This window comes from Monodelphis domestica, chromosome 7, assembly GCF_027887165.1.
Source record: "Monodelphis domestica isolate mMonDom1 chromosome 7, mMonDom1.pri, whole genome shotgun sequence".
Classification (NCBI taxonomy): Eukaryota; Metazoa; Chordata; class Mammalia; order Didelphimorphia; family Didelphidae; genus Monodelphis; species Monodelphis domestica.
In genome coordinates, this window is record NC_077233.1 from 62,700,592 (window position 1) to 62,713,017 (window position 12,426).

General features: G+C 38.2%; 1 protein-coding gene across 2 annotated transcripts in view; it reads left to right on the forward strand.

Moving 5' to 3' along the window:
- Nucleotides 1-12,426, forward strand: part of EEFSEC (eukaryotic elongation factor, selenocysteine-tRNA specific) — a 358,290-nt gene that overhangs the window by 93,007 nt on the left and 252,857 nt on the right. For both annotated transcript variants that reach the window (XM_007500318.3, XM_056804746.1), the window contains exon 2: nt 11,249-11,456. In XM_007500318.3, the coding sequence (XP_007500380.2) occupies nt 11,249-11,456 (208 nt within the window). The remainder of the gene's footprint in view (nt 1-11,248; nt 11,457-12,426) is intronic.

The following is a 12,426-nucleotide window of genomic DNA, read 5'->3' on the forward strand; positions in this document are numbered from 1 at the left end:
CTTGGGATGTTTATAAAGGCTCCCATCTTCTTTGGTACAGGTTAAAACAATAATTGGCTTCCTGCCTTAAGTATGTACAGCTAGTTAGCCCCATACCCCCCCCCCAATCCCCTGATTCATTGTGCATGACAGTGGAAAGGATGGCACAATTTTTGTACCTTCTATGGATAATAGTATTGATACTTGTTTTGACTTGTCTTTCTATATCTATGAATAAGACAAATTGTATTTTTTTTTTTAAATCAGAAGTATCTGTCTGTATGTGGTAAGGAAGACTTTCTTTAATATATCTTGTATATTTATTTCAGATTCCTAAAACACTTCTGATGTTATTCTCTGCTAAGACCCCTCTAGGGGCTTCTTATTGCCTTTAAAATCAAGTTCTGTCTTCTTATTCTGGCATTCAACTCCAACCACCCTTTTAAACCTTGTTTTCTACCACTGTTCAAGCATGAGACCTTCTGATTCTTGACATGTTAATCTGCTCACTGTGCCTGGGAACATGATCTGCTGTCTTCCTGTTTCACCTTTCATGTACCTTTTGTGAATCTTAAAGCTTCTCAGACTCTACTTTAGAACATTTGGTTAAGGCTATTCCCCATTTAAACAATGGAGGTACTTGATCAGGAATATATTGGGAACTTTAACATTACTCCACCCATACTTAGACAGTGCCTTAAGGGAAGATAAAGTTGTAAACTCCTGAGGGAACAATGCAAAAGTCCCTAACTCATACTGATAGTGAGGCCAAAACCTTAAGCTAGGTCTATTTTTAGATCTAATACAAAAGGGTGCTAAGTAACTATAAAGGTTAAATTAATCCCTAAAAGGTCAAACAACTTATAAAAGGCAAGCTTAAGAAAACAGGTATGAAGTTTTGGTCTACTCAGAGAAGGTGATAACAAAAGAAGATGTGAATTAAGAATGGTCAGTCCTGTGAAAAGCGTCGACTGTGATTGGTAGATGTGAAAATTTAGGGGAGATGACATAGGAGAAAATTCTCTTTAAAAGGAGGTCAGGCGCTCAGAGCAGGGGCCTCTGAACTTAGTTGAGTTTGGAAGCTGAATTGGAGGGTCTCTCTGAACACTAGAGTTTTGCTTGGGACAAAATCTTGTGGTGAATGGATAAAAGATTGATTTAGTTTTCTTTCTTAAAGAGAAAGGCCTAGGCCATTTGGCCTAGGTCCTAGACTTTTCCTACTATTTCCTCTTACTCTGTCTCTCTCCCTTCCCTTAATTCCTTCATTCGTATTAATTAAAATCTCCATAAAACCCAGCTGACTTGGGTATTTCATATTTGGGAATTTTTCCCATGGCGACCACTTATTTTTGATTTAATTCAAAACACTAAAATTATCTTTTACAGTTTTGGCAATTCACAGACTTGAAAACCATATTTTCGCGGTCACACTTTCCTCACATTATTCTCCTTCCCTTGAATCTTCCTCCACCTAGCCAAATCCTACCAAGGATTGGACTTTCATGAATCTTCAAGGCCAATGTCAATCCTTAAGTCTTTAGAGAAAATTTCCCTGGCTATCCCTTAGCATGTTAGGAAAATTTTACTAACAGAGTTGTCCAAAAGTTGAATGGGTTGCTTCAGGAATTTCTCAAAGCTAGAGGTCTTCAAGCACAAATTGGACATCCACTTGTTAGGAATTCATATAATATGGCCTTTGAAGTCCGTTCCAGCTCTTAAATTTTCTTTTCATTGGGACTCTGTATCTCAGGACTCTGAAACAGGATGGGCTAATTCTGAGCAGCTCCAGTTATTCCCATAGGGAGTATAATTGTTATCCTATCCAGGCATCTCTACTCTTTCCTTTTTCTGAGTTTCTCTAGACTTCAGCCCTTTCTTTATGTAAATGATATCTCTCTTGGTATATTCACTCCTTAGTCCAAAACTAAGTTATATTGTGCTTAAGTGGTCTCTTCTCTACAATCATTTGTGGCATGCATAATTAAGAGGATAGAAGCTACCGTCTACCAAAAAATAGGATAACATTCAAGACTTGAAATTAGGAAAACTGAGTTTGAATCCTACTTTAGAAAACTTAAGACTCATCTCTGTGACACTGGATAGGTCACTTAACCTTTCTCAGCTTTTTAAGATAAGGATAATAATAGTACTTGCTCTTCAGAATGGTTGTGAGAATTCGATGAGGTAACATATGAAAAGTGTTTTGTAAATCTTAAAGTGTCATATAAATGGTATAACATTTAGTTTATAAATGTTTTAAATTTACAATAGAAAGATTTTGCTCCACTGAACTATTGAATTTTCAAGCCAGAAGAGGCCTTAAAAAGCAGTTATGTAAAGAATGACATTTTGATACCAGAAGCTTGATTGTTTTTTAAATTCATTTTTTCAGTGAACAAAAATATTTTTCTTTCTCCCACCTTCCCTTCTCCTTTGAAAAAGAAAGAAAAGCATAACCCTTTAAACAACTTTATGGTCAAACAAAATAAATTCCTTCACTGCCCATCGTGTGTGTGTGACTCTCTCTGTCTCTCTCTGTCTGTCTCTGTCTCTGTCTCTGTCTCTGTCTCTGTCTCTGTCTCTCTGTCTCTGTCTCTGTCTCTGTCTCTGTCTCTGTCTCTGTCTCTGTCTCTCTCTCTCTCTCTCTCTCTTTCTCTCTGTCTCTGTCTCTCTCTCTCTCTCTCTCTCTCTCTCTCTCTCTCTCTCTCTCTCTCTCTCTCTCTCTCTCTCTCTCTCAGAGAGAGGGATTGAGAATCTGTTTCCTGAGTATCATCTCACCTGTCAGGTGGTGGGTAGCAGGTTTCATCATGAGACCTCTGGAAATGTTGTTGGTCATTGCATTGGTCAGAGTTCTTTCAATTTTCAAAGATGTTTGTTTTTATGATATTGTTATTGTTCGAAATGTTGTCATGGTTCTGCTCACTCCATTCTGTATCTTCATATGAATCTTGCCACATTTCTATGAAACTGTTCAAGCCATTATTCCTCATGGTGCAATAATATTTTATTATTACAACACATTATAGTTTGTTCATTATTACGTTAGTTGTCAATTTTTTGCCAACATAAAAAATTCTGGCATAAATATTTTTATGTATTTGAATGAATGAAAAAGGAATTTGTTAGGCATTTACTATGTGCAAAACATAGGCCTCGGACAGACCTTGCTCTCCAGGAGCCCATGTTCTAATGGGAGAGAGTCTCTATGCACACGGGAAGTTTCAGCTGGAAGTCAAATGGAAAGGTCCTATAATCCTTAGGAGGGAGTGGCAAAGCAGATAGGCATGACTCTTCTTTAATGTAATTTCCAGTGATAAAATCACATTTTAAAATGTTGAATCATTTGACTATGTCAAGGACTTTGATGGCAAGAACTTTCTGGAAAAAACAAATAGGTCCTTTTCTGCTTTCTTTGGTATCTTGGGATATGGGCCTAATAGTAATGTTGCTGAGCCAGAGGATATGTAGAACCTAGTAACCTGGGAGCAGAGCTTGTGAGTCATTAGTATAACGTATTAGCTTTTCCCCCTGCCCTGTACCACCAAACAGGTTACTTCCTCTCAAGCATTGTCTCCTCCTGACTTCTGCTCAAGATGGCAGACACAGATTCACCTTTATTTTTATAGTCTCCTGTTTACATCAGGGCTTTTTGAAGGGCTTTTGATGTATGTGCTGTGTGTCATACCTGTCATTTGTACCTCCTCTGTTTCCACAGGCCCCATTAGTCAATGATCGTCTATCTTGCTACTGGTATTAAGACTTCCAAGATCATTGATATTAATCTAATGCCTCCAAAGGAGATGATCCTGGGATATTTAGATGTGATTTCGGGTTCTTGCTTTAATAAGTCAGATATTCATAATTATCATGTTTTTTACCCCATCCAGTTTTTGTTTTTTAATTTTCCTTTTTTCTGCGGCCTTGTACTTTGGCTGTTGTATTACTTTTTTAGTTAATAGAAGGGAGGAGAGGAGGAGAACTACCATATGGGCAGTTTTGCTACTTATAACTATAATAAAAGCTGAGTTTGAGGATTAATTTATGGACTTGATTTAGTACTTTCCTGAGAAGGTAGTACAGTAGAAACACTGACATGGAATTAGGAGGCTGGATTCTTGCCCCAGTTTTGCCACTAACCAATTCTGTGACAATTTTGCCTTTATTCTGCCTCAGTTTCCTCATATGTAGAATGAGAGGATTGTTCTGGGTGATCCATCTATAAGTCCCCTTCTAGTTCTCCTTCTTATCCTTCTTGTTTCCAAATTCCAATTCTCTTTTGCCCTGATAGTCAGGAGGGCTTGTAGAAAGGTGCCAGGAGGGAAGATGACACTCTTAGGGAGAGTATAAGACAGACACACAGACACAGAAGTTTTCCTGTAGCATAGTCCTAGATATGAACGTTTTTCCAGGGGATCTAGTCTAGCCCTATAGGTCTGACCTCCTTCTTAGACACATCTTTGAAAATAGGCCATATGAATTAGAGGACAGATAATAATTTTCTTTTAATAGCCTTCACTGCTGGGTAAATTTGATTTATACACAACATTTTAGGGAAGGGCATAAGAGAAAGGTAAAGCATTAACAGCAGTTGAGCTTTGTATTCCATTGTAATATGCACATTCCTTTGACCAGTTATTAGCAGATAAACCAGTGTTCAGAACCTCCATGAAGCTGGTAGGAAGGAGTGTCTACACACTTCAGATTGTGTGGATGATCTACACACTTGAATATTGTTGTATAGAAGGTATGATATTATCTAGTAAGTGTTGGGTCAGCCAAGAGCCTTGGGTGGTGGCCAGGTGAGTGCTGTGCACCTGAGCTTTTAGCTGGGAAAAAGTGTTTCATTGGAAATACCTTTGAATTCTTTCATTTAATGAAGCGATAGCTCTTAATTCAGAAAACTGTTGACTTTCTAACTCACCATGAAATTTTAAATGTTTGTGTTTTGGGCTTTTATAGCAAATAGAATGATTCCAAGGACGCTTTTCTTTATGCTAGCTGTAGACTCATTTCCTGACTCCTTCATTTGGTACCTGTTTAAAGTAGGTTCCAGATTCATGCCCATTTTCCATTTAAGCCCTCTTTTTACTTCTCATTCAACTCTGCTGATCTTGAATGTGTGAAGAACCAACCAAAAGGGAGAGTTAAAGGAAGCAGAGAATGCATTTTAATGTATTTTAGCTTCGGTGGGCACCTGCGTAGATGTTCAAAGTTGTTTGCTATGTCTCACTGATCAGTTTTGAATGGATTATTAGTATTATGTGATTTTCATCAGTTAGCATTTATTGTTACTGGGTGAAGAGCACTATTTTAATTGCTTGAGGATAGATTTCAGAAGTGAGTCAAATTAAACATCAACCCATTGGCAGTTAGGAGCAGTCATTCTAAGGTGACTGAAAAGACAACCCAAAAATAAACACATTTATGTGTTGTTATGGAATTCTGAATACTTTCTTTTACCACAAGATTGAAGAGTCACCAAGATTTTGTATTAATAGGAAAACATGCACTTTAACTATAGTTAAAAATGTAAAAACACTTCTAATTTTTTAGAAGTAATGTTTGTAAATATATTCATAAGTAATGCAATTCCTTCCTACCAACTGCAGTCTACTTGTAGATTTGAGTCAAAATCACCATGTCCAGGATAATTTCTAGGTTGGAAGTTCTTTTAAAATGAGGATCCAAAGTTTTTACTGTTTAATGTCTCAAAAACTCCTTAAGTGAATTTTTTTAAGCAACAAATGGAGATTTGAATATTCACTGATGAATTATCATACTTAAGAGTCTACCAAAATTTGGCCTTTGTACATGCCCTTTCTTTTTCGTTTGGGATATTTTTCAGATACAAAAGTCACTGAATTGGGGATTTATAACTTTGTAAAAGCACAGGAGAAACTTTAACCCTGTGATAATATCCTGTTGTATCTTTAAAGGATTCTATAGTCAATACAACTAGATGAAAAATTCTGATAGGTTGAAAAATATAGAAGGTCATTTGTAACTTAGTTTTTTTGTACTGCATTTTCCACCCACACATTCACCCATGCTCTCTAGTTTAAGAATGATTTCCTACTTTGGGTTCGTGGGAATTAGAGAAGAGACTGTCTATTCATTTGGTGAAAATACTGGAGATTTGAAAGAAAGGAGAGGGGGACACTTGTGTCACTTCCTTGTTTCTCTGATCAAAAGTTTGGTGAAAAAAAAATAGATGAACTGAGAGCAGAAAAACAGTCTGTGGTTCACTGGAGCTGACCCAAAGTTTCCAGTTGTGTTCCAGTTTTAGGGACCGTTTTGTTAAGTCATGGTGACCTTTGGTTCTCTTAGAAGTCATTGAGCAATGGTGCTGCAGGGGTTGGATCTGCTTTAGAACACCATCCTTTTGGAGCAAAGATATGTGTGATCCTTAATGAATGTTGCTTGTAGATTACTTGATAAGGTTCAAAATGCAGTCCTCTAACTGTTCCTGATTGCTTGGGTATATTAGCACTTATCTTTGTTTGTCTGTCAATCAGTTCTATTTCTTGAGCTTACAATCTCACTAGGAATAAGATGTGAGATCCTCTAAGTATATTAAGTACATGAGTCATTCCCCTCCAGTCAGCAGGGGAGGGCTAGGCACCATTAGTTAGTTTTATGTACAAATGAGAAAATCTAATGATTGGGAAAAGAAGCTGATTTTAAATAAGTAAAGGGTACTCTGTTGTTTTTTTTTTAAACAGGCTTAATTTATGTCAAAGTGTTTCATTGGAGCCAATTTCAAATTGTCAGCCCTCTCTATTATAAATAACAGTTAGTGACTGCCAGTAGTATTTGTCAGCAGCCCTGCTGCCATTTGTAGCTCAGACTCTCAGACCTGAAAAGTCTATAAGCATCTTGGCATTTTGGCTCCATTCTTCCTCACGTTGAATGTTTTTTTCTTTGCTTCAGATATTACTTCCATTTTGAATTTATTCAAGAAAGAAATAAGAAGTAGAGGAGCTTGAAAGAATTCCTCTATCTTCCAGGCAAAAATTAGTGAAGCCAGAAGGCCAGATGATCCTTAACACTGGTTTGTGATAGTTTCCTCATATGTACCTTCTAACCACCACATAGGCTTGTTGTGAACTTAACCCCAGGGCCTCTGATTGAGACCAGTATTAAAATACATTTATGTACCAGTACCAGCTGGAATAGGTAAACCTTCAGCTGGTGTGGTCACCAGTTATTTCCTCATAGGTTTTTCTTTTACCAAGATTTGATCTTTTTTAGCTTTTGTAACCTAAGAAAACCGTTCTTTAAGCAATTAATAAACCATCTCCTTGACTCTGAGTCAGCAGCTGGTTTCAGGTTCTGGTGGTTCTGTGTAGATAATTCAGGCTCAATAGCATGATGATTCTTCAAATGGAGAGGGGAAGTACAGGAATCTATTGGTATTTGCTCAACTGTTATAGGCTTATATATTGAGGGGTTTTTTTTAAAGCAGTTGGGTAAGAATATAATAATGCTTCATTTATTTGACCTCATCAGGAAATGAGGTGATCTTATGAATTTTTCAGTTAACCGGATCAATTAAAATGCTGAAACTTGTTTTGATGGAAAATGTTTTAAAATGTTTTGCACACTTTGTTGTCTTCTCAGAAAGGCTCTACTAAACATAGCTTAACCTTTTTGTAAGTGATTCATTATGAACACTGTCTTTAGAGGGTCTCATACTCATGCTAAAGGACCACATGTATCTTTGCTTCTTTAGTCCTTGTGTCCATGTTATGTCATTTTACTATCTTCTTCCTTTCAACAACTTATCCTTCTTCCTGCTGCCATCAACCCCCTTTAGCAGCCCACCCTCTCTCTGATTGGATGAAGGCTGTGCTTGCTCAGGGATTGTGAAACCAGATCCCTGAGTTTGTGAGAACTGTTTGTAAAATCGGTGTGAATCATCAGCCCTTGCCCATCGGCTGGGGATGGTTTTGTAAAGTACTCTTCTCCTTGTAGGTGGGCCAATAAATGTCTGAAGTGAATTGAGTGCCTGCATTCTGTGGCATTTGCCCAGTCAGCATGGGGAATCATGGAGAGAGCAATGGCTGAAGCCTCAGAGCAGCTGAGCCTGCAACCTGTATTTGGCTTAGGAGCTGGGACATGGCCTGCATGCCCAGTAACCTTTTATAGTCTCACTTCCCTCATTGGAAAAATGGGAATCCAAATAATTTGCTCGTCCACCTACAGTTCTCCTGTTGAGTTCATATAAGAGACATTGTTTTCAAAGCTAATGAGTTTATTTTTGTTATTTTGTGGCTGCTCCAGGGTCCTCGTCACCTGTTCCAGGTTCTTGGTTGTGTTTTCATTAATAATAGCTCATATTTGTATAGAACTTTACAACTGTCAGAGCATTTCCCTCACAATAACCTTATGAACAAACATTGTTACCTTTTTACAAATGGGGAAACTGAGATTGAAAAGTACCTTGCCCGAGATCACATAATTAGTTGCCTGAGCAAGAACTCAATTCTAGGGCCTCTGACTGAATCCAGTACTAAAATGCTTTTGGGTACTGTACCCCCTGAGCTAGGTGAGCTGGCTTCCTCATTTATTTCCCCATAGGTTTTTTTCTATCAAGATTTGATCCTTTTTAAAAAGTTTTTTGTAAGCTAACCTACAGTCACATGCAAAAAAGAAAGTGCAGGATTTTAAATACGAATAGAATAAATACACTTTGGTCCCCCATCAATAGGGCATGCCCTCTACCATGGTACTAGGAGAAGGATGCTAGGAGAACTTGGGGGCAGAAGATTCAGATTTGAGGCCTGCTTTGGTCATAGGTCAGTCACTTTACCTCTCTGAGATGATTTCCTCATTTGGAAAATGGGGGTGATATTGTACCTTCTAGTTACCTCATAGGCTAATTGTGAATGAATGCAAGACACTTTCTTTACTACTGTGGAGTAGATAGTGCAGAGCCATCTATCCGATTTTGTCCCTTGTGACCAGTAAGAACATATTATCACGTGAAGGGGGTGTTTGAAGTCTTTGGCCATGGGTCTGAGTTCATCTAACTAGCCATTAGGGAAGAGTCCATGGCTCAACACTAATTAGCACATTTCTGTAACCTACATAGCTAATTGGCCACAGGGTAAACCTGCCAAACAACCGCCTTTTCATAATTTCTCCAAACTTTCCAACTCACTTCATTTCTTTTTCTCTTACTCCTTCCTCCAAAATATAAATTTGGAATGAATTTGGTATAGAGAACTCTTGGTTGAGGAAACTCTCTTTACCAGTGCAGGTCTGCACTTTCTCTACAACTCTGTCTTAGAGAGATCTCTAGAGCCCTGAGAAGTTAAGTGACTCACTTTGGATCCCGTCCCAATTACTGGTCAGAAATGTATTTGGACCTAGGTCTTCTTGCAAGTGGAGTTAATTTGAATGAACCCCAGATCAAGCAGTTGAATGCAAGGCTCAGCTTCATTCATTTTTTTATCCATTTTTCTTTTTCTGTCAAATCTTAAATTCTCTGTTAGTCTAGTACTTCCCCAGCCAAAGAAGCATTATCACTGTCAAACTCAAAAGGGCATCATGAAAAGAGAAAATAGGCTGCTTTGAAGAGTGTTATTCTTCCTTTATTTCAAATGTAAGAGTAGACGAGTAGCTTTTTCATTTTTTTCCCTTTTCTTGTGCCTTGTCAAAACCTGTAGGCATTTAAAGCACTTGATTAAAAACACGTTTTTTCTTGAAGATTTTCCTGACTGCAGAATGGAATGATAATATTGCCTATTTACTAGATTACATTTGGAGAAAAGCACTTTGGAGTTAAAAGATCCAGGTTCAGGCTGAGTTTCTGGTATTGAATAGCTAAGTTACTATGGATAACTTCAGTCAGGTGACCTCTGAGACTCAATTTTCTCATTTGTACATAAGAGGGGGGAAATCATATTTGCTGCTACCTACCTCATAGTTTTGTTGAGGCAAGTCTTCATCATCCTTGTTTTTGTTATTGCTGCTGCTTCTAATTCTACTACCAGTATTACTGCTGCTTCTACTACCACCATGAAACCCCAATACCCATGCCAACTTGCCAGGGATGTTACTAATATTAGTGAATAGTTTAACTATTTTGTAAGAAGACAAAATTATTATGATTGTCCAACATGAAGATGTTCACTAGGTCATATTAAAGCAACGATAACCAAGATCATTTCTTTTGGGAGCTACCTTTATGGCCCCAGAAACTTAAAGAATATGTTTCTATTAGGATGTAGTACTCTGTTTCTGACTTACAGCTGTGTCTGGTTCATTTACTTCTAGTTGGTGGGATGCATTGTTGGAAAAGTATAGGGAAACAGGGCCAGTGGCTGAGTAGATTTGCCCTGAAGTTCCTAGGGTAAGGCAATACAATAATGGAAAGAGCAGATCTCGAAGCCCAGAAGATGTGAATTCAAATTCTATCTCTGACACATTGGGACTGGATGACCTGATTTGAATTATATAACTTCTCTGGGATGTAGAGAGCTCTCTAAGACAATCAGTTTTAGAGAAGGTGCAGATCTGCACTGGTATAGGTAATTTCCTCATCCACATCCACTAGTTTGCTATACCAATGATACCACAGGACTAGTCTTCTTTCTCACTTGGGGAGAAAGCCTATAAACTACTTTTTGGTTCTCTGCTGCGGTAGTGTCTGTGTTAGAAAATTTTTTTTTTCTTTTGTTCCCCACTGCTTGGTTCCCTTGGCTACAACCTTTTATTTGTCTTATTGTATTTTACTGACCCAGTCAATACAGTAATTGACCTGGTCAGTCCTAGCCTTTATTGGTCTTCCTCTACCCTTTGAATATTGGAAATGGATTTTCAGGATCTAATCCTATAGAGTGATTCTTTGTTCGTTCTGTCCTTGGCTATAATTTTTTAGACATCTGCTTAAGTTATCTGAAATGCTGTTTTAAAAGTTTTGAGACCCTATGGTAGAAATGTATTTTATTTTTATATTTGTATCTAGGCAACAGAGACTTTTAATTGTAGATCTCATAGATCATAGACCCCAGATTTGGGTTTGAAGGGACCTGAACGGTCATTTGTATAGTCTTTCATATAACAGATGAGAAAAGAGGCCTTAGGAAGTGAAGACACTTTCCCAAGGTCCTATAGGTAGTTTAGTAAGATGGATTTGATTGTAGGGCTTTGGGTTCTCTCTCTCCTGTGCTACCTCTGCCTTCTGGGCTAGGACATGTCAGACAACTTGCTAGAAAGTTCAGTCCTGTTTTCACTCATCTAACCTTGTATTCTCTTTCTCTAGGAGCCCAGATCATTGATCTGATGATGCTAGTTATCGATGTGACCAAAGGGATGCAGACTCAGTCAGCAGAATGCTTGGTGATTGGGCAAATTGCTTGTCAGAAGCTAATTGTGGTACTGAACAAGATAGACCTCCTAGCAGAAGAGAAGAGACAGGCGGCTATTGACAAGATGACCAAGAAAATGCAGAAGACACTTGAGAACACAAAGTAGGTTTGTCAAGAATAAACTTATAATCTTTCATATAATAGTAGTTAAAGAGAAATATAATTCACCCTGTTCATTGGACTGACCGTAATGCTGCTGGACTCTGTGTGTGTATGTGCGCGCGCGCGTGTGCGTGCACGCATGCGTGTGTAGAATAATGAAAGACTAATGACTGATGATAGATCCCTCGAAGTACAGAGTCCCCCCCCCCCAGACTTTGCCTTTGATTTTTTACAAATTTCCAAAAAACTCAAGTTAAAATTTTATAGTTTTTATTGTGTCAGATGCTGCCACATTTTGAATTTTAATTTAGTTCAGAGGCTTAGCATGGTGTAGTGGAAGAAATACAGGGAAGCAGAAGCCCTGAGTTTGTTTGCTTTGGAGTTGTTGTTGCTCAGGGTTTTGCTGAAAGGTTCAATGATGGGCTCTCTGGGGAAAGTTTGCCTATTTCTGAAATGTGAATGCTCACACTGGAAATTTAACAGTCAGCTTGCAGGTTTGACGTGGCTCTGCAGACTCTTGCACACTCTTGGTTGGGGCTTTCAGCAGGATCACCAATTCCTGTCTGTGACTCACTTTCTGCTTTTGTTAAAGGAATTAGAACTGTTCGATTTCTAGGTTCCTCTAACTCTAAAATACAATGTGTGTGTGTGTGTGTGTGTGTGTGTGTGTGTGTGTGTGTGTGTGCTAAGTGGTTCTTTTTTTTAGGAGAAAAAAGCTGATTGGAGATTTTTACAGGCAGTTAAGATCAGAAGAAAGTATTGGTTAAAATGGAAGATGGGAAAAGAAAGATTTTATACAGTTTAAAATTAGACTCTGAAAGGTGATGGAACTTCCATGGTAGGAACAGGCTGTAAAGCCACCTCCCTGAACAGCAGCTTCAGGAGTGACTTGTTCTGATGTTGTCAGGATAGTGCCCTTGTTCAACTGCACAATGTCGGAAAACCTTCATCATTTTATCATTTTCTGTGA